The sequence below is a fragment of the Neovison vison genome, chromosome 6, assembly GCF_020171115.1.
Source record: "Neovison vison isolate M4711 chromosome 6, ASM_NN_V1, whole genome shotgun sequence".
NCBI lineage: Eukaryota > Metazoa > Chordata > Mammalia > Carnivora > Mustelidae > Neogale > Neogale vison.
In genome coordinates, this window is record NC_058096.1 from 42643691 (window position 1) to 42670018 (window position 26328).

At 36.5% G+C, this 26328-nt stretch overlaps 1 protein-coding gene across 1 annotated transcript in view; it reads left to right on the forward strand.

The window, feature by feature from the left end:
• The window catches only part of NSUN3 (NOP2/Sun RNA methyltransferase 3), a 55422-nt gene extending 30640 nt beyond the window's left edge, over positions 1-24782 (forward strand). Inside the window, exon 6 of the mRNA XM_044251179.1 lies at positions 23057-24782. Within this exon, the coding sequence (XP_044107114.1) occupies positions 23057-23327 (271 nt within the window). The 3' untranslated portion in view covers positions 23328-24782. The remainder of the gene's footprint in view (positions 1-23056) is intronic.
• The last annotated feature ends 1546 nt before the right edge of the window (positions 24783-26328 follow it).

Below are 26328 nucleotides of genomic sequence, written 5' to 3' on the forward strand. Positions count from 1 at the left end.
ACTTGATATCTTTTTCTATTTAACTTGTTTTGAATATGTTAACCAAATAGTATTTGAAAATATACTTTTGAAATGACTACATCATTTCATAATAAATCACTCCATTCATTCCTTCATAATAAATCACTCCATTCATTCCTTCATATATTCAGGTACCTAGGAGTATTAAAGACTTCCTAATGATAGGATCTGATTAATACAAGAAATAGGTACAAAAACATCCTAGTGGAGAGTAAAACATCAGCCTTTTCAATGATCCAGGCAACAGTTTGATAAGTCTTTGGGGAAGGAGTTAGCAGCTGGCCTGTGATCCATTTCTCTTTTGATTTCTAGGGAGGTGTTCCCACGGAAAAAAAAGGCAGGTGACCCTGTTAAACATATTGATAACTGACCTCCTTGGTAAATAGACTAATGAATTTTGCTGAGAGAACTCTTACTTGTGGTATGCTTTGAGCAGAATATCCCTAGTTAGGATTGCCATGGTAAACACAACCTAGAATCTAGATTTATGAGGCACAGCTTCCTGGAGAATGTCATACAAGCTATTCAGCTCCCTGAGATATATTAGAGATGTGACATATCCTAAATGCTCCCCATTGTGTGAGGTGACCTGCGAACTTTGCTTAGAGAACTCATCTGTTATCTGAGCTAGAAAACATTCTGAACTATAAGCAAGCCTGAGGTAGCCACATCAGATGTCCCTGCCTCCTGTATGCCATTTGATTGCTTGTATACTTGAAATTATTAGTAAAGCTTGATAGTGGCTACGATATCTGGCTTGTGAGACTGATGTGACAATCCAGTCCTTTGTGTTAACTTGTCCCTGAACCCCATCCAGTGACCTCTGAGGAAACCTCTTACTCCAGTCCCACATCTAAATCTTGAAATTCAATCTGCTAATTCACATAGCTCTTAAGCAGAAAGTAAGAGTCTTCTCCCTTTATATCCTGTGCATGGAAACATGACTAAAAAGGTGAAACGGTATGACCGGTTGTGCCACAGTTAGGCAGTTCCGGGAGAATAAGAGTTTGTGATGTTCCATGAATACTAATTTTTCCATTTTGGCTCCACTCATTAGTAAAAATAATAACAATGTATGCTGTTTATTGACTGTATTAGCTACTTCTGTCCTTGCGTATAGCAAAGAGATGGAAAGAATCTTGAATTATTTACTCCAGCAACATGCCTATCCCTGCCTTGTGGGTGGAGGAAGGTGAATCTCCTTTTTCATAGAAACAGGATGCAAGGATGGTGACAGTTCTCCCCTGTATATTCTGTTTATTGTAGTCTAAGTATTTATTGAGTGCCTTGTATCTTCCGGGGACCAGTGGTAAAACAGGGAAGATTCAAATCTTCTTTGAGTTGGCTGCCATTATTTTCTAAGTAATTAACCATCCATCATTACTGATTTAGGAGTTTCATGACTTCCCTTAGCATCCCTGCAACTGGCATGCTACCTTTTTAGCTTGCAAGCAGGATAAATATAAGTCCCTTCAAAGTTTTTGACTTTGTGGTACAAATACCTTCTCCATATTGTGGTTTGGTGGCTTACCCTTTACTCTTCTCAGTGTTTTGGGTTTGTTTTGTTTTTACAAAGAGAGGCTGTTGCTTTTTATCTGTATCTTCCTTTAGGATGAATGCTCTTGCGTGTCCTGTTTAAGAAATCTTTCCATACCTTAGATAATTTCTCATGTTATTTGCTGGAAGCTTTATTTATTTATTTATTTTTAAAAAGATTTTATTTATTTATTTATTTGAGAGAGAATGAGTGAGAAAGAGCATGAGAGAGGAGAGGGTCAGAGGGAGAAGCAGACTCCCCAAGGAGCTGGGAGCCTGATGCGGGACTTGATCCTGGAAGTCCGGGATCATGACCTGAGCCAATGGCAGTCGCTCACCAACTGAGCCACCCAGGCACCCCTGGAAGCTTTATTTTTTAACTTTAACGTTTAGATCTATAATACGCCTCAGCTAAAATCTATTTTCTTTTCTTCCTTTTCCTTTACTTTACTTTCTTTAACCTTGTGCATGGATACCTCATTGTCCCAACAGCTTTTAGTTTATTTTTTTTAAAGATTTTATTATTTTAGAGAGAGAGAGAGAGAAAGCACATGGGGGCAGAAGGAGAGAGAGAGAGAGACTCTCCAGTTGACTCTGCACTTAGCATGAAGCCCTTCAAAGGGTTCAGTCTCACAATCCTGAGATCATGACCTAGCGAAAGTCAAGAGTCATACGTTTAACCAACTGAAGCACCTAGCGCCCCCAACAGCATTTATTGTAGTCTGTCGATTTACCAGTACTCTGTAGTGCTACTTCTATTGTAAATCAGATGTCCACATTAACATCAGTCTGATTTCTGTTGATTCAGTTGCTTTGTTTATAGATCCTCCAGCTAGTACTACACGAGCTTAATTACCATAGCATTAATATCATAATGTGTAGGTGCAAATATTCCTTTTGTTTAATTTGGTTTTGTTAAGAGTATCTTGGCTATTTTTGATTCCTTTGCATCTTTCCATTTTAGAATCGGCTTCTCAAGTTTCATAAAAAATTGTAGGGATTTTGACTGGAATTACATTAAATCTATCAATTTAGAGAGCTTTGACAATTTCCTGCTATTTCACAATATTGATAAATTTTTTAAAGTCTAAAAATTTATAAATCTTTTGGATTTTTAACAAAAGCCCTCATAATTCTGTAATCTGTAGAAATATGTAGGTAATTTTTTCTGGATTCTGTATGGTATTTTGCTTAGGACTTTTTCATGTATTCATAAATGAAACTAGCCTGTAATTTTTCATTTTTAAAATAGCCTTATTAGAGTTTGGAATTAAGGTTATACTGACTTCATAAAATGAATTGAGGAGTGGGTTCTCATTTATATTCTCTGGAACAGTGTATGGAAAATTGCAGTTATCTTTTTCCCTTGAATATTTGGCAGAAACTGCAGTTGAAGCCATAATGGGCCTGGAGCTCTGTGGGAAAATTTTTGACTGCTGATTTAGTTGTTTAATGGTTACAGGAGGGTTTTTTGTTGTTGTTGTTTAAGATTTTATTTATTTGTTTGACAGAGAGTGAGCACAGGCGGGGGGGGGCAACAGGCAAAGGGAGGGGGAGAAGCAGGTTCCTCACTGATAAGGGAGCCTGATATGTGGTTCGATCGCAGGACCCTGGGATCACAACTGAAGAAGAAGGCAGATGCTTAACCAACTGAGCACTTAGGCACCCACAGTCACAGGACTCTTAACAGTTCTCTCTCTTTTTTTTTTTAATCAGTTTAAGTGTTTTTTTTTTTTTTTAAGTTATTCAGCCAATTCACCCAAGTCTACAAACTTATTGACATGAAGTTGTGTATAGTATCATCTTATTATCTTTTTAGTGTCTGTAGGATTTATAATAATGTCTCCTGTGTTATTTTTGTTAATTAGTCTCGCCTGAGGTTTGTCAAATTTTTAAGTCTTTTTAGTATCCAGTATTTAACTTTGTTCATCTTTTTTTTTTTTTAAGTTCGTTTCCTGTTTCCAAACATGGGAATGTGTATATATATATATACATATATGTATATATATATATAATTATCTTACTCCTTTTTAATTTGTATTTTGATCAGAGAACATATGCTCTATCAGCCTGTTGTTTACCTCTAAATAATTATTTATAACTGTGGATTTTAAACTTTGCTCTGTAAAGATGTAAGGATTTTTTAGCATTGTTGTAGGAGCCATCTTGAGGGAAGGGAGAGGGATGACCAGGAGAACCTTACAATTCATCCCAGCAGATCCAGCTAGAGGTATGATATCTTCATATGGTTAAAGTTGTAGGATGTCATTTGAAGAAAATTTTTCATTAAAAAAAGAATAAAAAGAAGTTTGAAAATCTTAAAAAAATCATTTAAATCAGTAGTAAGCAATCTCTCTTCATTTATAAGCACATTTGTTATGGGTCAAAATTAAGTCAATTCTGGTGGATTTCTTGAAAGCTTTTTTCTTTCTTGAAAGTTCTTTTTCTTTATATGAGTGAAGAGACAATATTTGGTAGTAGATTAAAGACCCTATGTAAAAAGCAGGCCTAATGTAATTTGTTGTCACTCTTACTAACTTAAGCAACACAAATCTGCTTTCCTTATATTCTCTTGCAGAGAACTAAGGGGAAAGTACACTAAACATAAGATTTCCAGGTAGAAATGGGTAATAAATATGTTAAAACTTGCCATTTATAATCTATTTCAGGAATAGCTAGCATCATTTATCACTCTGCTACCATATATAAAAAAGTACTATATAAAAAATATTCCTTCTTCAAGGTAAAAACTTACTGCCAGTGGAGAGAAGATAATTATCAGCATTGTTTTTGTTTGTTAAGTTGACAAAGGAATAGCTGCTGGGTATGGCATCTCTGAAAATAGCAAACTCGGTCATGTTTTTTTATCTTGAATTTATGGAACTTCATTGATAATAAACAGTTTGATATCTAGATATTTGATTACTTACTGTGAGCATAGTGAAGGGGACCTTCAAGGCTTGGAAAATAATACTTCACAAACTGATGATAACACTGTGTAACTATCAGCCTGGAAATATCTGTGTTTTAGATTCTTACAGTACCTGAAATTTAATTTTGAATCTGCATTTATTTGATAGATTGTACAGGAGCTTCAACTTTTCACCTTAATATTTTCTTTGGTCATAGTACATAATAGTGGTATTTGCTTCCTTGCCCAGACTGCTGTTTACCAGCAGAAATAGTAAATGGATACAAACAGAGTGAAGTGATAAAAAACAAACAAACAGGTCATGGAAAAATGAAAGAAAAAGGAACTGTTGAAAAGGAACAAGAATAGAAAAATTGGAAATGAATACTAGAACTCAACAATGTAACATGGAAAAAAATGTGGAATGGTAAGGAAAAATAAATGAAACAGGAACACCTGAAACATTTAGGAAAAAAAGACAAAATGTAGAAGAATTAAACATTTAGGGTTATGGGGGAGACAAAATGGAACAACTTAGACATATAAGCTTTGTGAGCTCGTAACAATTGGCTAAAGTTGTGGTTTTATCATTTGTTAATTTATCTTGTAGTAATTAAAATATTTCTATTGGTATATCAAATTAGGCTGATTTTTTTTTTTAAAAAGAGTGAATGTATTTCCTTCCTTTTAAATCAGATTGCCTGCATTCCACACTAACTTTATCTTTTAGATTTCCCTTATGTTACCAGAAAGACAGTGTCAGGGATAACCTTCATTTTTAAATATGTCTTAATGGCCTTTTTGGTGCCTAAAAGGGTTGTGGTACCAATTCCAGTGAACTGCCAAGTGGTACTTTGTGATACCACTGGGTGTGTAGCTACAGTTTAACTCTGTTCTTCACACTCTCTACTGTGGTGTCACTTCTTACAGGTTATGAGTTCAGCCCCACAAGACTGCCCTCACCACGCTTCAGAAGCCAATTACAAGTCCATGTTTGTCACCTTGCTTCTAATCAATGAAATGTAAGAAGTTCCCATGATGCACTTGTTGATTTTGATTTGCTAGAGCAGATCACAGAACTCAGAGAAACATTTATTTGCATTTACCAATTCTAGTAAAGAATATGTTAAAGGATACAGATGAGTATCCAGATGGAAAAGATGCAAGGTATATGGGAAGGGGCACAGAACCTCCATGTACTCTGTGGGCATGTCACTCTCTCCCATCTTCTCTATGTGTTCACCAATCCAGAAACTCTCTGACCTATCCTTCTGGATTTTTATGGAGGCTTTATTATATAGACATGCTTGATTAAATTGTTGGCTATTGGCAATTGTTAAATCTTCAGCCCCTCATGCCTCCCTAGAGGTTTAGAGGGTGAGACTGAAAGTTCTAACCTTCTGGTCTCATGTTGGTTCCTCTGGAAACCAGTGCCCACCCTTATTAGTTATTCAAAAGTCCACCTCATTCGTGTAACAAAAAGATGCCTTTGTTACTCTCATCTCTTAGGAAATCTCAAAGTTTTTGGAGCCCTGTGAGACCACAATTGCTATGTAGTAACCTTCATTAACAGATTATTTTTCCTTCTTTAGGAGTTTATGTACAACCCTTCTAACAAGGGAAAAAAACCTTCTTTCTCATATTTATAAATTGTTGGCAAAAAGTTTATTATTTTTTTTTCCCAAATAAAGACTCTGGCCTCTAACATTTCCATCTGTTCTAACATATGAGAGTTGTAGGTTGCTTGAGCAGTTCGTTATCCAGAATTTTTAAAAAATTTTATTTATTTATTTTAGAGAGAGAAAGGATGAATTGGGGGAGGAGGAAAGGGAGAGAGAGAATCTCAGGTGGACTCCCCACTGGGCAGGGAGCCCAATGTAAGGCTCCATCCCATGACCCTGAGATCATGACCCGAGTTGAGATCATGACCAAGAGTCAGACACAACTGACTGAGCCATCCCACCAGAATTTTTGAGTGTTAGTTGCAATGAGCTTTTTTACACTTAAGAGTTATTTGCTTGACCTACCTTTTAATTAAGGTAGCATTCATTCATTCACTATTTTTAATATATTTTGAGAACATACTTTCTAGTTGTGCTATATATAAACAAAATGAATGTAATATAAACCATGTTTTCAAGCAGCTGAAAATTTATTGCTTGGGAAAAACAGGAAGGAATTCCATGGGAAGTCAGTGAAAGTTTTAGAGATTATATAAACTTTGAAGTAGGTCTAGAAGGATAAATGAAAGTTTGTCTGATCAAAAGAAAACGAGAAAATAATTATGTAAGCATTGGAACTTGCTAAGAATGAATTTTAACTCCTTGACTTTAGAGTTAATTACACACATTGTCTCATTCTATAAGGAGCAGAGGTATTACTGACTGACAGCATTTGATCAGAGAAGAATCTCTGTAAGTGACGTAGGGATCTTATAGGAATTAGATCTCACTGAATCATGGGAGCAGTTAAACAATCTATAAAAGTTGTATGTAATTGTGCCCCTACTTCTGGTGTGGGACCTGAAGTTAGCCAGGACTAGTAACCAGCACACAAGTTGGGGGAGAACAAAGACACACTACAACTCAGAAGGACAGAAGAACCACATCTTTCTATCACCAGAAACTGTATAGGTCTCCTATCACCCCTAAGCATCTGATCTTAATGATGTGGGTGGTCTGCAGAATAGCTGGCACGTTTCGAGATGGAGCTGCATAGGAACGTGGTCTAGAATTCAGAGAAGCTGAGGGAAGATCCCATGATTGCTGGAGGAGCTATCCCACCCCACCTTCCAAGTTGAGCCACTGGATCTACAACGACATGGGTGTACACGAGGTGATATGTGCATTTCAGGGAATTTTGACATTTACAGAGGCATGTGTAACCCATAACCCTATCAAAATATAGAACATTTCTATCATGCCAGGAAGATTTCTGACAGATTTCTGATGCTTCCTTAGAATCCATTTGCTTCCCTCATCAAAGGCACCCACTGTTCTGACTTCTTTCACTATAGATTAGCTTTGCCTGTTCTCAAACTATGAAAATGTAATCAAACAACATGCATTCTTTTTTTATATGGAACTTTTTCTCTCAGCATAACATTTTTGAAATTTATTCATGAGGTGTGAAAGAAATCATTATTTTGGGACTAAATCTTACTCTCTGGGTAAGAACATTTACTCAGAAGTGCTTGAAGAAGCCTTGAGGCCACTGTCTTATCTCTGTTAGAGCAGCCTCCTCAGGGAAACCTTTTTATCACTGCTTTATTTTGGGACACAGAATCTTGACTTTTTCAACCCTAACAAGGCTCAAATTACTAAATTTTTGGTTGATTTAGATTATAATCCACAGGTTGAGGGCCTTCTTTAGCAGACCTGTATTCCTTCCATCTTGTCTTCCAAATCCAAAGATCTTTTCTGAGCCTTCTCACATTAACACACACTAACATTGTGAGATTTTCTTTTGGTCACCTTTGAGTTATATAAGCTTTGGGTAGCATGTGGTCTGTCTTCCAAGATATCATAAAACATTGATTTTATTAAATGATATCCCATGCCATAATAAGGGTTACTGGCTATATTAATCTGGGTTCTCCAGAAAACATAGGATGTGTGCATATATACAGAAAGAGGGATTTTTTTTTTAATTTTAATTTTTTTTTAATTTTTTAAAGAAATTGGCTCACACGATTATGGAGGCTGGCAAATTCAAACTCTGTAGGATGAGTCAGCACACTGGAGATCCAGAGAAGATTTGATGCCGTGGTTCAAGTCTGAATAATACCAGCTGATAGAATTCTGTTCAAGGGAGGTCAGTCTTCTATTCAGGCCTTCAGCTGTGACTGACTGGATGAGACCCAAACACATTATGGAGTGCATTCTGCTTTACTCAAAGTTCACTGATTTAAATTTAATTTTATCCAAAAATACCACCAAAGAAACATCCAGAATACTGCTTAACCAAATATCTAGGCATAACGGCCCAGTCAAGTTGACACATAAAATTAACACTCCGGCTTTGTAGCCAGTAGTGATTTCTTTGAATATTCTCTCCATTGCCTGCTTACTAAGCCAGTTCCACATTTTAGATTCTGCTAAAGCAAGTCCACATTTGGTGCCAATTCAGTTTAAGTGAAGATAATTTTTGTTCTAATATAACAGAAAGAAATAGACTCAAAATAGTGACTTAAATAAGTAAAAGCCTGACTAGGTTTCTCAGGGTTCTGGCAACCATTTGATTGCCAGACTCCACAATCATCAGGGACCCAGGCCCCAACTTTCTTCCACCTCATGGTCCAGGGTGGCTATTCCAGCTCTTGTGTTTATTCTGCATTGCAACTAGTAGGAAGGGACAAAAGAACATACCTCATATTACTTCCACTCACATCTCATAGTTAGTAGTTATATGACTACCTTTGGTGAAAGGCAGTTTAGGAAATTAGCCTTAGCTATATACCATTAAAAATCACATTACTACAGAAGGAGTTGAGAACTGGTATTGAAGAAAAATTAGAAGTGTTTGTCAAAAATTGGAAATCCCTTGATGGGATAACACTGGAAGATGCAAAGGAGATTTACAAGAAAATCCTTTAGCAAGAAAACCAATTTGAAAAATTTTACAATAGTCAAGATTAGGTAACAAAGGCATTAAGGAAGTAAATGATAGGGAAATAGGGCCATGTGGTTAGATTTGCAAGATAATTTCAATGGGGAATTAGGAGAACTTGGTGATGTATTCGCTCTGGAGTGGGAAGGAGAAGAAAGTGTCAAGGATAACACCTTGAATAACAGCATGAGCTGTAGAGCTCTACTGTCTGAATTTGATTCTTGGGTTGTATATTTCCTGAGTGGCCTTGTAGTAGTTGCTTAACTCTCTTGCCTTGGTTTTCTCATCTGCAAAGTGGGAATAATAACTAATGTTTGAAAACTTAATTGAAAGCTTGAATGAGGTAACATGTAAAACACCCAACTTTAGGAAGAAAAAATAAACCAAGGAGGGGACCTAGCTGGCTCATTTGGTGGAGCATACGACTCTTGATCTCAGAGTTGTAGATTTGAGTTCCATGTTGGGTGGAGAGATTACTTAAAAATAATTTTTTTTAAAGATTTATTTATTGATTTATTTGACAGACAGAAATCACAAGTAGGCAGAGAGGCAGGCAGAGAGAGAGAGGAGGAAGCAGGCTTCCTGCTGAGCAGAGACCCCTATGCGGGGCTTGATCCCAGGACCCTGAGATCATGACCTGAGCCGAAGGCAGTGGCTTAACCCACTGAGCCACCCAGGTGCCCCTAAAAATAAATCTTAAAGGAAAAAAAAAAACAAAACCCTAAGGATAAAATTCTTGGGAAGACTGATAGACTGATATTTAATGGATAGGAAGAAGAGGAAATGTGGTTAAGGAGGCTAAAGGGGAACTTCAGAGAAGGAGGTGTGAACAAAGGAAGAGTAGTGTCCAGAAACCACAGCGGGAGAACGTTTCTTGAGGTTGAGGATGAAAGAATCAAATAGTATAGTTAGATGAGGGCTGAAGATGAAACTTTTGGGCTGGTTTTATACTCATTTTACTCAAACAATACTCAGAATTCGGTTAAATGAATTGCCAGATGATTTGGAGTTTGGAATAATTACCAAATTACTCCCAATTATTTGGAATTTTAATGGAGGCTCTCAGAGGTTCTAACAGTCAAGTGTAGTTTGTTTAAATTCTTTAAAACTATGATTTAGATGTCAGTCTGTGGTGAAGAGTTTCAAATTATGTCTCAGCGTGGGGTATTTGCTTTCATTTACCTCATCATAAATGCTCTATCACTGGAATAGGTGAAGATTGTGTATTCCATAAAGGGAGCAGGTAGCCAAGATCTCAGGTCATAGTGTCAGACCTAGTGATTCTTCAGTTTCTTTACGTTAAAAGTGCCTGTAAGTATATAGTTGCTCCGTACCTTCCGTGTTTGGGACAGTTGGGATGATAAAATGTACACGTGGCATCCTCTTTATTCTTGGCCTAAATTCCATACCTATTTTAGCAGTGGTAACATTGCTTCAGGATATATAGCAGTGGTAAAGCTTGCAGTCCTTTTCCTGGTATTCAGTTAGGGTGGCAATCTTTGTGCTGCATTAATTAGCTTTGTAACTTTGAGTAAGTCACTGAGTCTTTGTGACCACCCTCCATTTGATAAATTGGGTCAGACTATTTACCCTCTTCACCTCATAAGGTTTTATTAAGACTCCATGTGTGAGGTGCTCTTTAAATTAAGTACCAAATAAACATAAGATAATATGACTAATTAGACTGATAGCTTGTCCTTCACCTGGCTAATACAGGAATCGCATCTCATTTGATTCCTGGACCAAATCCATATTCCTGTTGAAACAGGAGTCTTCTATTTTATTTGAAAGAAAAAGTAAAAATTTCTTCCTGGGAGAACATGTGCTGTGTGTGCAGTGTTCTCCGGAGGCATTTAACCTTTTCATTTTGGGATTTAGTTTGTAATTTGAGTAGTTAAGATACAAAGACTGCCAGTACTTTTCATACGTCTTTCACATTAATTATAGAAATGTTTTTCTTTTCTATGTAACTTGAAAGTAACCTTATGAAGTAGCCTTATATATAAAACCTTTGAAATACTAATTGAATATTAAATGGTTACAAGGGACCAATTGCAGGATTGATGCTTTTCTGCCCACTTTAAATTTTTTAAAGTTACTATAGTCTCACTTGGCTTTTAAAAAAATGTTTAATACTAGAGTTTCTAAGATGAAGGGAACAAGATTGAGAATGCTTTGGCAATGAAGGAATCTTTAAGTCTGTTTCACTTGATTGCTTCTCCATATTTACATCTGAAGAAAAGGAAGCTATTGCCTTAATGCTTTAATGTTGCTAGAAGGGACTTTAGGAAAGATGAAGAATAAATATATTAATCACTAACAAGTGATAGTTAGCTGTAATCTTAATTTTTCAAAAGTGTAGACATCTATGATTGCTTTACTTCTGCACCAGAAATTGTTGTAGGAGGGGCAGTGACTGTAACTTCAAACATGTTACAAGGAAGACATAAAAAGATGTTGTTTAGGGACGCCTGGGTGGCTCAGTGGGTTAAAGCCTCGGCCTTCAGCTCAGGTCATGATCCAAGGGTCCTGGGATCGAGCCCCTCATCAGGCTCTCTGCTTGGCAGGGAGCCTGCTTCCCCCTCTCTCTCTGCCTGCCTTTCTGGCTACTTGTGATCTCTGTCTGACTTGTGATCTCTGTCTGTGAAATAAATAAAATCTTTAAAAAAATTTTAAAAAAAAGATGTTATTTATCTCCTGATATGTAAGTAAATCATGAGGAATTAAAGGGGGGGAAGAATCACTTTCTGTTTTGGTCAAAAGATGGCACTATTGCTGTGCTGATTGTTTTCTTCTGCAGTTTTGTTCAGTCTTTTTTTAAATATAGAAAACAGTTAAAATTAGTGATCTAATTAACACTGACCCTCCCAACAGAATGCCACATTACTAATCAAGGATCAGAAGAAGATACCAGAAAAATGGAATTTATATTTTTAGAATGTGTTACGTTGTTTTAGTAGCTATTTAAATAACATTTTCTGAGATTCAGAGATTTACCTTAGGAACAACAGGACATCCTGCATCATATTATCAATTTTGGTTAAGTTTGAAATACCTTTAGTTTGGAACCTTGATAGTTACTAGGGTTTCAAGATGTTTTAGTTTTTTTGTTTTTTTTTTTTTTCCTTTTTCTAGTTTTTTAAAGTCCTTGAACTTGTTTTCATTAAGGTGGTAATACTTTTATCCTTCAAGGTATTAAGGCCAGGTAATCATTTTTTTCCCCCTCAACGATTATACTTTACTTATTGATAGCTGGTAAACTATGTGGACCAGGTTGGAAATGGAAAGGTGGTCTCCCTTCTTGTGCTGGGAGTGCCAGCAACTTCTTATCTTATTTCTAAGCTGGTACCTTAAATGGCTTTTGGGGCTTAATTCTTTGTTTTTCTTTGAGCAGATCTTTTAAGGGTGGAGAAATTCAGGGAAAAGCACTGAACAAAATGGCACACTCCTTTCAAAAGGGGCTTTATTATTGATTATACAAAGTGTTCTTTAACACATACAAAATAAATAAAATTAAAAATACAAACATACAAGTCTCAAAACACTTTTTGGGAGGAAGGTGGAATCCTCGGTCCATTGAAAGAACACAAAATAATCCAGGATTTTTTGCTCACTCTGTACCAGAATAGGAGTACCCTGACAGACTCCTGCAAACAGACTGCCGATTTACCTATCTGGTGCTTTTTAAAGTTAAGATTTAAATGGTTTACTTTTAAAAGTAATTAAGCTTTCATCAGTTAATTATGTGGCTAGTTTATCATGTAGAAACAAGACAAGATCTAGTTTATGTAGTTTGCACTGTAACTCATTTGAAGCTAAAATACCAGTCCATAATCTTATTCAGAATGTTTGAAGCCAGATATGTTTCAGAGTTGTTGTTGTTTTTTTTAAAGGTAATGTAGTAGATATTTGGTATAATACTTCCCCCAGTAGGGTCTGAGGCAGCAACCTGTCATCCAATATTAATATGTTTTCAACCTCTGAATAGTTATATCACATGGGCTAAGTCTTGACCATAAATAACCTCACATCAATTTAGGTCAGATTTTGAGGCCGATGAGTCTGCCACAGACTTAAGAAAAAAAAAACTAGGTTGCAGAGCTTTTGGATTTTACAAAGACATGTCAGAGATAATAGAACTGAAGTCTCATTGCAGTCTACTCTGTGAACTGTCCAAAATCCACTAAGGTTTTCTGTTTGTAAATGGGAAATTTTAATTTATTCTATTTAATGGTTTCTTTTTTAAGAGTATGTTTAATTGGGGTACCTGGGTGATTCAGTCATTAAGCGACTGACTTCAGCTCAGGTCATTATCCCAGCGTCTGGGATCCAGCCCCTCATCAAGCTTCCTGCTCAGCTGGGAGCCTGCTTCTCCCTCTACAGCTCCCCCATCTTGTGTTCCCTCTCTTACCATCTCTCGTAAGTAAATAAAATCTTTTAAAAAAATAGAATATGTTTATTTTGTGTTTAACTAGGTGGTTCAAGCACAAAATGCATTTCAGCCTATTCTGTAATAACACTGAAAGACAACCAAAGATTTGGAGAAATTTGTATGGCCAGTTTCTGCCATAAAGCAACAGACTATCCAGCATAAGTTCTGTGGCAAAGAAAGTCATCATTCTTTTTCTATTAGGAATACTTGATGTAAAAGCATTTCCCACTTTATTTTATGCTGTACTGCTAATCAATACCAGCTTTATTTCCTACAGCATGTTGTGAGATAGAATCTTATTTCAAATTTAAAGTAGGGTTAAGCCTGATCACGACTTGGGTAGGGGGTTTCTGAGGGGAATATATGTTTCAGTTAATGATAGAAGGATTGTGTTATGTGACAAATCTACCTCCTTTATAGAAGTACTTCCCCTGGTTCTGCGTTATAGTGTATTCAATAATATATAAAATATATATAATATATATAAAATACAAGATAATGCCTGCTAGTTTCTACTTCAGTTTAAAGTATTACCACCTAATCTGATCAAATGAATACTTTTGCTCTATTGTAGTTAGTCATGACATCTTTTTCTGCTTTCTGCTGGCAAGTATGATTAGAATGCTTTGCTGACCATCTCTCTAGCATCTGTTACAATTCAGTGACAAATAATGCCAGTCTTAATACAACTTGGTTTGTAGTAATTTCATGTAGTATAGTTGGGTTATAGCATAGGTGAAAATAATCCTATAACTCAGGTTCTGTTAAACTATGAAATTTATAGTTATTGAGAAGCCAAGGGACCACAAGTCATTTGGAGAAAGTTAGCAGAGGATACCATTATGCCAACTGGATGTTGCTTAGTTATGTAGTTTTCTTTCCTATTAAAAAAAAAAAAAAAAAAAAAGGAAAGAAATTTGCATAATAGAGAAATTTACATAAATATAGAGAGAACCCTTTTTGCCTTCTACCAGACCTCAGATCCAATGCATCTTATTTTTCTTTTCTAATCCCGTCTTATATTTTTATATGGTCAAGACCACAACTTTTCCACCTTCCTTTGTATTATTCAAGTCTCTCTGGCTTCTAAATTTTTTTTCCCTTTCCAGAATTTTAAATTTCTTACTGGGCTTGTTAAGACCTATTAAGCGGTATCTTTATTCTGATTATAATCACTTCTGTCCTGAAGCATCACACCCTTCTCACATCCTCCTACCTAACTGTTCTAAATATATATATACATATATATGTATATATATATGTATGTATTCATATTATATTACATATATATACAGTCTTTTTGTGACTCAGATGAAATAATAATTACTTCATTCTTATGGGCTGTTTCAAAGTATGCATGAATTATAGAAGCAGATGATTTATCCTAGACACTACTAGTAGTGTCTAGTAGTTTACCTACTACTAGTAAGTAAAATAGTGCATATTTATGTACTTATATTTTAGAAATGTATTAATTTTCACTTAATATTATAAAACACATACTAAATTATCTTTTACTTTATTGGAATGCCAATGCCAGAAGTATTGGTATTTAAATCATTGAACTAATCTATAAACACTCTAGCCTTAACTAAAATTAAGTTACCTGTTGCCATTTATGTGTCAAAACTGAAGAAACTATTATATGCATTGATAAATGCTAATTAGAAAGATATCTTTATACTTTCTAATAATTCTCAGAACCCTAGGAGTACTTCACATGCCTGTTTTCCTTGATCTATGAATACAAAATTTCGGTATTTATTTTTTAAAGAATTTATTCATTCATTTGAGAGAGAGAGCACAGGCAGAGGGAGGAGGAGAAGCAAACTCCCTGCTGAACTGAGAGCCCAATGTGGGGCTCCACCCCAGGACCTGGAGCTTTTGACCTGAGCCAAAGGCAGATGCCCAACCATCTGAGCCACCCAGGTGCCCCCAAATTATGGTATTTTTCAAATCTATAACTGCTATAAGCAAAAGGACCAAAAAAATGGTGTTTAAACAACAATCATCAGCAGCAAACAACCACCATTTGTTAGGAATCCCTAATATTTTTGTGCTAGGGTGTTGAGATTAACCCAGTTAGTAACAGAGCCTTTGTGTTGCCACATACAATTTTCTTGTTTAGAAATTAATTGACCAGTTAAGTTATACCAACCTAATTTTAGAAACATAAATTATGAATGTTGGAATAAAAACAAACCAGGAGAATTAGCCAAAACATAAAAATTAATTTTAAATTTCCATCAAGCCAGGAACATATTGTTTGTAAATGATGAGCCTTCTGTGTACTTTTGTGTAACTGTAATAGGAAAGAATCATACTTATTTGATTAGGTATTGGCTTTGCTAACTGTGGAAGTAAGAGCAAAATAAGTCCTTTTAGTGGGGATTTAAAAAAGCTGTATTCAAACTGCATCCATCCCCTACATAGGAATCACAGTTTTTCAAGGAATATTCTGTACCCGATGCCTGGGTGGCTCAGTGGGTTAAAGCCTCTACCTTCGGCTCAGGTCATGATCTCAGGGTCTTGAGATCCAGCCTCACATTGGGCTCTTTGCTCAGCGGGGAGTCTGCTTCCCCCTCTCACTCTCTGCCTGCCTCTCTGCCTACTTGTGATCTCTGTCAAATAACTAAATAAAATCTTTAAAAAAAAAAAAAAAGAATATTTTGTACCCATTGCTATAATCCAAAATGAGTGTAGTTGTAATTTATACAATTTTAACAAAATCTTCTGATGCCTTGTATGTTAGGTGTAAATAAAAAAACCATCCCAGTTGTGTATTAATTTCCTCTTGCTGCTATAATAAGTTACAACAAAGTTAGTGGCTTAAAGTAGCACAAGTTTATTTATCTTACACTTCTGGAGGTTCTAAGTTCAAAATTAAGAATTAAGGTCCTGGCAGAGCGCAGTTCCTTCTGGATGCTCTAGATGGGGGCTATAGACTGAATATTTGTATCCTCCCAAAATTTATGTTAAAATGCTCATTGCAAAGATGATGGTTTTAGGTGGTAGGCCTTTGGGGGTGATTAGGTGATTAGGGTTGAGTTCTCATGAATGGAATTGTGCCATTATAAAAGAGAACCCAGAGAGTTCCCTCACCCCTTCTGCCATGTGGGGACACAAAGGCCATCAGTGAACCAGGCAGCGGGTCCTCACCAGGCACCAAACCCTGCTGGTACCTTGATCTTGGACTTTCCAGCCTTCAGAACTGTGAGAAATAAATGTTTATTGTTCATGCCCCTCAGTCCATGGTGTTTTTGTTATAGCAGCCCAAAGGGATTAAGATGGAGAATTGTTTCCTTACCTAAACTGGTTTTCAGAAGCAGTTCACATTCCTTGCCTTTGGTCTTTGGCCAGCAGTCCTGTCACTCCTGCCTTAGCTTCAGTCATCACCTCTTTCTCTGACTTTCCCATCTCACTTTTTGATTTGTAAGTAAGGATCTTTGGGGTTGTATTGGACATACTCAGATAATCCAATTTAGTGTTCCTATCTCAGGTTCCTTAATTTAATCACTTCTTCAAATACCCTATTGCCATGTAATGTGACATGTTTAAAGGTATTGGGGATCAGGATATGGCCAAATTTGGGGGGCCATTATTCTTCCTACCACAGGCTAGTCACAAATGTGAACTCATGAATGGTTCACATCTCTGCTGTTTAGATAGGAGCCTTTTTTTCTTTTTGTGGGGCAATATTTAGGGAACGGTGAAAAGTAAGATACATATAAACATTTTTTTAGAGATTGCCAACAAACACTGAAGGTTAAGTCGGCTTTTGGTGGTAGGCACTTCCCCAAATATTTTTTACAATAAATGAATACATGAGAAATTCTGAATACCATTAAATTTTAGTCGTCTGGAACCTCAGGCAATAAGTTTTCTAGAGAGTTAATCCCTTAAGTGTAAAAAAAACCCCAAAAGTTAACAGTGTCTGTGGGAACATTTTTGATATTTATCCTACTGTGATAGCTCCCCTTTAATTTGTGTTATCATAGAAATATATCATATGCGAAAAAAGTGAAAATATAAATGAACTTTGAGTTAAAAGAGATTTACTCCTACCACTCCTCACTCTTTCCCTAGTCTTATTTCTCATAGGCAACCACTTCTAATTATTTGTTCTTTACCTATTCTGCCTGTTGCTCCCAAACTTCTAACTAGTATGTTTCTCTTTTATTTTTTTTTAATTTATCGACTTTAGACATTGACTACTGACTTCTTCGTGGGCTTCTCTCACCTAGGCCACCCTTAACCTCCTCACCCCACTCTGCACCCTGAGTTCTTCGTACCCTGTTCTCAGTCTCTCCCTCATTCAGTTCAGAGATTTAGCATTGCATGCTTAGATTTACACTTCTTATTCTGTTAGTGGAAGAGTCTCTGAACACATTTCCAACTTTATTCTTTTTGAAATAGTGAGGCCACTATCTCTTAGTTTCTGTTTTTGTGATGTAAGAATATTTGTAGTCCCACCCCGCCTTCCATTTCTCCCTTCCCACTTCCCGGTGATTTACAACTGCACCTCTACTGTCTGGTCCACAGTATTCTTTCTGAGATGTACAAATATGTTCTGAAGCATTACTAAGGTCAGTCTGGTGGAATGTTTCTGAACACTGAAGACCAATAATGAGTATATATTTAAATCTGTTAATGCTGTTCACTGCAGAATGGACTGATAACCTTAGAATTGCATTTCCTTTTCTATTGGTTCAGTGTTAAGGATTGAGTGCTAGAAGGAAAATGTTCGTACAGTCACATTTGATGGGAAAATCCCTTTCTCTCCTCTCTTTCTCCCTTCCCCCAGTCCCAGCCCAGTTGCATATACCAAATCTTCAAGGTTTTCTCACTTTTTAGTCATTTTATCTCTTCTGTCCCTTCTCACTTCCTTCTAAATATCTCCCTCATTCTAATCTGGAGTAGTTACCCTCTGGGGCTCCTGAGTAGTTGTCATTCTGGGATTTCACTCCCTCCACTGCTTTCCTATGTTGCATTTATGAAATTCAGTATCACATTTCTCCCCTTTCTTGATTTACCTCCTCATTTTGCTAGAGGTAACATTTCTGAGTCATCAGATATCTGAACGTTTCCGTATTTCTCTTATATATTTATTTGACAGTTTGGCAGTAAATAGCATCAACTTTAAATTGCTTTTTTCCCAGGATTTCAAGTGAGCTATGCCATTGATGCCAGTCTGTTTCCTGGAACCTTATTGGTGACCCATTTTTCTTTCCGAAGGCTTTTAGCGTCTTTGGTTCTTGAAGTTCTAAGGTTTAATAATAATGTATTTAAGTATGGATGTTTTTCATTCATAATAAAATTGACACGTTTACAGTGTTAATATAAGACCTTCTATACCCCTTCCTTTTAACTTTCTGATCTCATCTCATTCTGCCACCCCCTTGCTCACTTTGCTCCAGACACACTGGCTCCTTTTTCCTCGAACGTGCCTCAGGGTTATTGCATTGGTTATTTCTTTTGTGTGGAATGCTCTTGCCTCCAATATCTGCATGGCCACTTCCTTACCTCCCCAGGTCTTTGTTTAAATGTCACTTCCTGAAATGTCATCCTATTCAGACTACCCCATGTAAAATTGTAATCTTCCTCCTGCCCCCATCCAAGCTCTTCGAATCCTGTTATCTTGATTTAATTTTCTTCATAAACCTATTAGTAAATTAAAAAAATATGCAAACTATGATATTATAAAGATATATTTGGTCTTTGTTACTGGATCCAGGCCAGAGGTCCTAAAACCCTAGTAATTTCCTAAGTGGTAAGAAGGATGGAAACGTTTTATTATACTTGCTTTTTGTTAATATGAAAGGAGCAACGTTTGTTATTGATAAAAGCTTTTGTCAACCACACTTTAGTTTATGTCAGTGAGGTGGCTTTTGGAAAGCCTCTAAGGGTGTCAAGGGAACCAACCATGTGACTAGAGGATTGGAGCTTTCAGAAGCCCCTCCAGAGAGATTGAGTGAAAACACCAATGGCTAATGTTTTAATCATTATGCCTACTTAATGAAGTCTCCATAAAAAACCCTAACTGAAGGGATATGGAGGGCTTCCAGGTTGGCGAGGAGGCGCTGGTGAGGAGGTACTGGGAGGGTGGCATGCCTGGAAAGGACACAGCAGGTCTGCACCCCTTTTCCCATACTTTGTTTTATGCATTCCATCTGGCTAATCCTGAATTGTATCAGCAATCTAATAAGTAAACTCTTTTCCTTTAGAAAATTGCTGAAACCAAGGACAGGGCTTGTGGGAACCCTTAATTTATATTGGCAGGTCAGTCAGAAGTACCAGAGGCCTAGACTTCCAGTTGGCATCTGAAGGGCAGCCTTAGCCCTTAACCTTGGAATGTGATACTAACTCCAGGTGAATAGCATCAGAATTGAGGTAAATTGGTGGACTTGCAGTCAGTGTTTTCAGAGAATTGAGGGGAGGATTGTCTGATAGGGGAAAAATACACAAACATACATACATATGTGTGTGTATTATGTATGTGTTTACACACACAAGTTGTCCTTTGGTATATATATATACTTTGTACTAGTTTTCTAGGACTACCATAAATTGCCATAGACATAGTGGCTTAAATCACAGAAGTTATTTTCTCACAATTCTGGAGGTTAGAAGTCTGCGAGCAAGGTTGCCAGGGTTGGTTTCTTCAGGTCTCTTTGGTTGGCTGGTAGATATCTGTCGTCTTCCCTGCGTCTTCTTATGGTCTTCCCTCTATAATTCCGTGACCAAATTTCCTCTTCTTATAAGGACACACCAGTTATGTTAGAGTAGGACCCAGCCTGTTTTAACTTAATTGCCTCTTTGGAGATCCTATTTTCCAAATACTATTAGATTTTGAACTCTTGGGGGTTAGGACTTCAGCAAATGAATTTGGAGGGAGGAGACACAATTTAGCTCATGACTAACTTACTGTCATTACTATTATTATTATTATTATTATTATTATTATTTTATATATATATTCTCTGTCCCCCAGCCAGAATGGTAGCTTCATGATGGCAAGGAGTTTTTGTTGTTGTGTTGTTTTTAAAGATTTTACTTATTTGACAGCACAAGCAGGGAGAGTGGCAGGCAGAGGGAAAAGCAGGCTCCCCACTGAGCAAGGAGCTTGATGTGGGGCTCCATCCCAGGACCCTGGGATCATGACCTGAGCCTAAGGCAGACACTAAGCCAACTGAGCCACCCAGGCATCCCAATTGTTGTTCTATTTTAAAACATACCTAACATTTAGAACAATGCCAAGCAACATAATTGATGCTTAATAAATAATAATAAGTGTTCTAGCCTCTTGATGAGTTCTTTCATCTTAAACACGCCTTTTCTCTCTGGAAAATTCTCTTAAATTTCATTGATTTAGTGTCCCCCCACTTCCAGTTTTCTATATTACCTTTCCGGTACTCCTATGAATTAAAATTTGGACCTACTTGATTGATCTTGTCTCATTTTTAGTCAATCTGTTCTTTTTTGGATGATTTCTTCAATCTTAACTTCTAAACACTTCTACAAAGTATTATTTATTTTGCTAAACATGTTTTTAACTCCTATGAGCCCTTTCCTTGGTCCTATTCTATGACATTCTGTTATTGTTTTATAGGTGCTGTATCTTTGCTGATCTTTTTGCATTTAATAGGTCTTACTATGTCTCTTGTTTTCTGAATTTTCTGTTTCTTCCTAAGCCATTTTTTTGTTTGTTTTTACTGTTATACATTTCTTAAGCATTTATCACCCAAAATTATCTGGCAGTCCTTGGTTGTACATTTTTATTTAATGGGGCAGTAAAATACTAGGAGTTTTATTTTAGAAGTTTAAAGGTGGAATTTTTTTTGCCCAATGATGTCACTTTATGATGAGCTGGCAGTTACCCCGGAGGCTCCCTTCAAGGGAAAATGTGGAGCACTTTGGTTTCAGGGGCAAATGCTGGCCGTGGCTGACTTAGGTCTCCTCAGATAATTTATTCAACTTTCTTAGATAAAAACCTTCCAGACTTTTTACCTGGCTGCCTGACTTGCCATACATGGGTGTATGGAATCCATGGTTTCTTATATATGCTCTGAATTAATATCCTTGTTTTCACTTTTTACTCCCATCACATTATAGCTGGAATTTCCAGTTCCCAAACTCTGTAGTCCCCAGGTCAAATTATGTTCCCTGTGGCTGTTGTCCTCGCCATGAGAGGCTCTCTCCTCTCTCTTGATCTGCTACTACTCCTCCATCTGCATATCATCTTTCAGAAATATGTTGAAATCTGTTATCAGTTAATAAGTCTATCCTATTTACTTTTTGTTTTGAGTTGATACTTAAAAATATATATATATATATATTTTTTTTTTTCACCTTGTGTTTCAGGGTGTCTAAGGATATTTGAGGAATGAAAAGTTTGTCATTGGTTTGTCTTTTTTTTTTTTTTTGTCAGTTTGTTTGTCTTGAGTTAGGATTCCTCAATCCTTTAATAATTGGACATAGGGAATAGAATTTGAACTTATTTTGATAATGTGTATCTTCATTATAAATCTCCGTTACTGGCATGTGCTCTAGATTGTTAAAATACAAACATGAGACATGGGATTGGCTGTATACTTAAGTCCAGTAGAGGTTTTAGAATATGGACTCTTTAAACAAAAAACCTTGAGTAGTAATTGTTTAGGGGTTATCACCACACCAGCAGGACTAAAACTTATTGTTTTCTCTCTCAGTAGATTACCTTGTCTCCCACTCCACTTATTATCAAGGCTTTCTTTCTATCATGAACTTTATTTTCCTTAAAACATCCTAGTTCCTTCTTCATGCTTCCATGTTGTTTCAGATGAAGTGCTGGAACTCCATCTTTTATGAAGCTCACTCTTCCATTTGCTGTCTAAAGTCCTAGATCTGTTCTTCTCCTGGATCTTCATTTACAAATATATTCAAGTCTTCCTCAAAAACAAAAACAAAAACAAAACAAAACAACAACAACAAAAAACAAGCCAAAACAGACAAACAAAAACACCTTTCTTTCCATCTTTTCCTAAAGCTACACTTTCATCAAGTGAAGCCCTCATTATTACTTCCTGAGTTTTGTCTCCCTTTAAATGTAGGTATTCTCTTAGTGCCTTCCTTTAGTCCACTATTTCCTTGCTCTTTTCCAGGGAAATCCTATTTATGCCCATGACTTTAGCTATCACTGAACCTTAGCGGCTTTCCTGAAGTTCAGGTGTTCTTCCCACCTACTCATTAGTACCACTCAGTATATTCAAAGACAAACCCATTAATCATGTTCCACCCTCATCCTCCTAGCCTTAACAAACAAACAAAAAAGAACCAGCCAAATATATTCTCTGTTTTTCCCATGTTGATTGAAGTCATTGTTGACTTCAATGTTGATTACTTCAAGTCACATTAGAAAGAAATAGTTGTAAGGCTAGAAAACACCCACAGTTATTGCAGCCTAAGTCACAGTCAAGTTATTTTCAAGTATAAGCTTCCTTGCCCTCTGACTTCATAGTTTCCTTTTCCTACATCTAACCAAACTTCTCCATTTTTCTGATTACACACAGGTCTGCAATTAAGGCCTTACGCCCTGGAGGGTTGCTTGTGTACTCTACATGCACACTTTCCAAGGCAGAAAATCAAGATGTCATCAGTGAAATTTTAAACTCCTACACGAACATCATGCCTGTGGACATTAAGGAAATGGCAAGGACTTGCTCCCAAGACTTCACATTTGCTCCCACTGGCCAGGAATGTGGACTCTTAGTGATTCCAGATAAGGGTAAAGCCTGGGGCCCAATGTATGTAGCCAAATTGAAGAAATCATGGACTACATGAAATTGGTGATATGCATTTTGTAAGCCATGACAGTGTATTATTATATTTATATTTCTGGGTTCTCGAGGTGTTAACATTTAAATAAACGTGGAGTCATTTTCCCTGGATCTGTTTGGAATCCTGTTTACTTAATACTTGGCATCTCAGAATCTAGGCTTGAGGATTTTCCAGTTGTATTTTTTTTCCTAGAAGTGTATCTATAGCACTGTTTTTAGGTGTTGCAGATGGTGTTTGTTCTGAATAATAAATCTGCTTTTAGTTGGCATTTTGTAGTTAAATTAATCAGAATATGTGGTTTTATGCATACTATGTTTAGGGATACATTGTATCCATGATGTTGGTGTTTTGAACCTTTAAAAATGCACATTTGACTGTCCCTGTTATAATTTTTCTCCTTATCAAATATACGGATTCTTTCAGAATCCACCCCCCATATTTTACTGTAAGAACTGATTGGTATTCTGAGACTAACTTCTGAAGCGGCACTATTTTGAGTTCTAGAAAATAGGTTTCTTATTTGCCACATTGTTTTCCACTAAGGACTATCTTCTGTTTACTGCAAAGGTCAGTGACTCTATTGACACCAGCTTTATTTCTCCACTTTTTTTTTGTATTCACAAATACAAATTGAAAGGGTAAATTATGTTGAAAGGCTGTTAGAACAGCAGATTCACATGCACAAGTTTGACTTTCGACATTCAACTTGTAGAATAATGGAGTCTATCCAGCAGGCTATAAAGCAAGTACTTGAAACAAAACCAGAATGATTAATAACTGCAATAACTGAACTATATTTGGAGAGTTTCGTTACATAATTGCAGTCATAATGAGCACTACAGAATCTGATTATCTTACAGTTGCAATCTGGAGGGGCTTTTTATTTCACTCCGTTATGAAATGTTATATGAGAGTATGATGTAATGTATTAATGCACAAGAGGGAGATGCCTAATGAGAGTGGATTATACTATTACCAAAACCCAATACCATTTACTGTGTGGCTCTCCCTGTTTACATATATCCTGGAATATTGTGTACATTTTTGTTTATGTACTTAGGGTTTTAGCTTCAGGTTTGGATCATGTTTTTTCCTCTAGAAATTGCTTCACTTAGAGTCCAAAGGTACTTTACCAACTATTAAGAAAAATTATGCAGCACACTTCAAAAGATAGTTATCTATTTGGAAATTAACTTTTAAAAAAAAAAACTAAAGAAATAGTAAATTCTGCTAAAGCTGAATCCTTTTAAATTTGTTTACTATATTCTGCATGTTTAAACTAGAAACTCTTATCTCCTGGACTGGTTTTTTTTTTTACCCACCCCCCCCCAAGCATATATAGCCAGTTTCTTATATTCTTATAGCTGGGAAAGAAAAAGCTGGATCTCTTGGACTCAATGAAATATTTTGGATTAAGATAGAAAATTAAAGATTCTGGAAAATGTATTTTTTAATTTACTTTAAGTTTGTATTTGTTGGCTTATTTATTCAGTTGAAAAACCTTGCCTTCATGGGACGCCTGGGTGGCTCTGTGGGTTAAGTTATCTGCTTCCGGCTCAGGTCATGATACCAGGGTCCTGGGATCAAGTCCCATGTCAGGCTCTCTGCTTAGTGGGTGCTTGCTTCTCCCTCTTCTCCCTGCTCATGCTGTCTTCTCACTCACTCTCTCTCTCTCTCTCCCTCTCTCTCTCCAATAAATAAATAAAATCTCTAAAAAACTAAAAATAAATAAAGCCTTGTCTTCAGATACTGTAGTTAAAAAGTGCATTTATTCTGTGTAGGTTAATCACAAAGTAAATTTTCACAGTGCACTTTGTTGAATGTCATTATTTTTCCAACATGCTGCCATGAAGTCTAATCTGAATACTCGATGTGCCATTGGATTTGACCTTCCTATGATTACAGAAAAATGCAAATATAGATACATATATAGCTTACTTTATTGTTGACATTAATTATAATGAAACAGCTGGCATTTATGGAGCCTTAAATATTTGGTTAGTTTCTTTATATATATGTTGTCTTTCTTGATCTTTAAAACAACTTGAGTATTATAACTCCTTTTTGTGAATGAGAAAACCCTAGCTCAGTGCTATTTGTAGCTTGCCAGGGCTACACTGGTAAGTAAAGGGTGGAGCTGAGATTAAAACTAACTGGAGTCCAGGACCTTCTCCATATACTGTGCTGTCTCACAAGATAGAGATTATAGGAACCCCCAAGATTACAGCTGGTTCTTATTATCCATCGCTCAGGTTTTCACTTGTATGCAGTTCTTTAGTCACAGAGCATCAAAGGGCTAATCAACACTTGGTGGGGGAAACTGCAGTATTTCAGAGTATGTTCTAAACTATTTCTTGTGCAATACCCAGAAATCTCCCATGGAGGTGCTCTGTGCCTTCCTGTTCTTTGCAGATGCTGAACTGAAGAATAGAAATTTGGAGCAGCCTTGCAATGTCAATTGAAAAGCAAAGAGTAATTGATATTACTTTCTGTGGCATTGAGTTACTTTCAAAATAGCTTTATAAAAATTTAGGTTGCTTACCAACACATTAACTTCTCTCTGCCTTCAGCACGCTGAATAGCCACTGGTTTCAGAAATAGACTATGAATAAATGTAATGCATTTAAATGGTTTATACTGAATTTTTAAAGCATTTGATATTATCTGTGGTTTGAAATCAAGGTGGCCTATAGTCCTTTATCCTATTATATGTATCTGTATAGCCTTATATCCAAGATTGCATGTTACTCCCTTAGCAGTGTTGTGAAAAATATCCTTTTATACAATGTGAGTAGGTATAAAATAATAGGTACCAGAACACTTGGTACATGACTAAGTAAAGTAATCACAAATGTAATAGGCCCTCATCCAAGAAGGCCTTATACCTGGAAGATAAGCATCAGATGATCTGCATAGGCTGATGCAACTTGTCTGGAATACAAAGAGAAAATTGGAACCAATAGCAACAGTTTTATTAGATGCAAAGAAGTCCTTTGATGCAGTT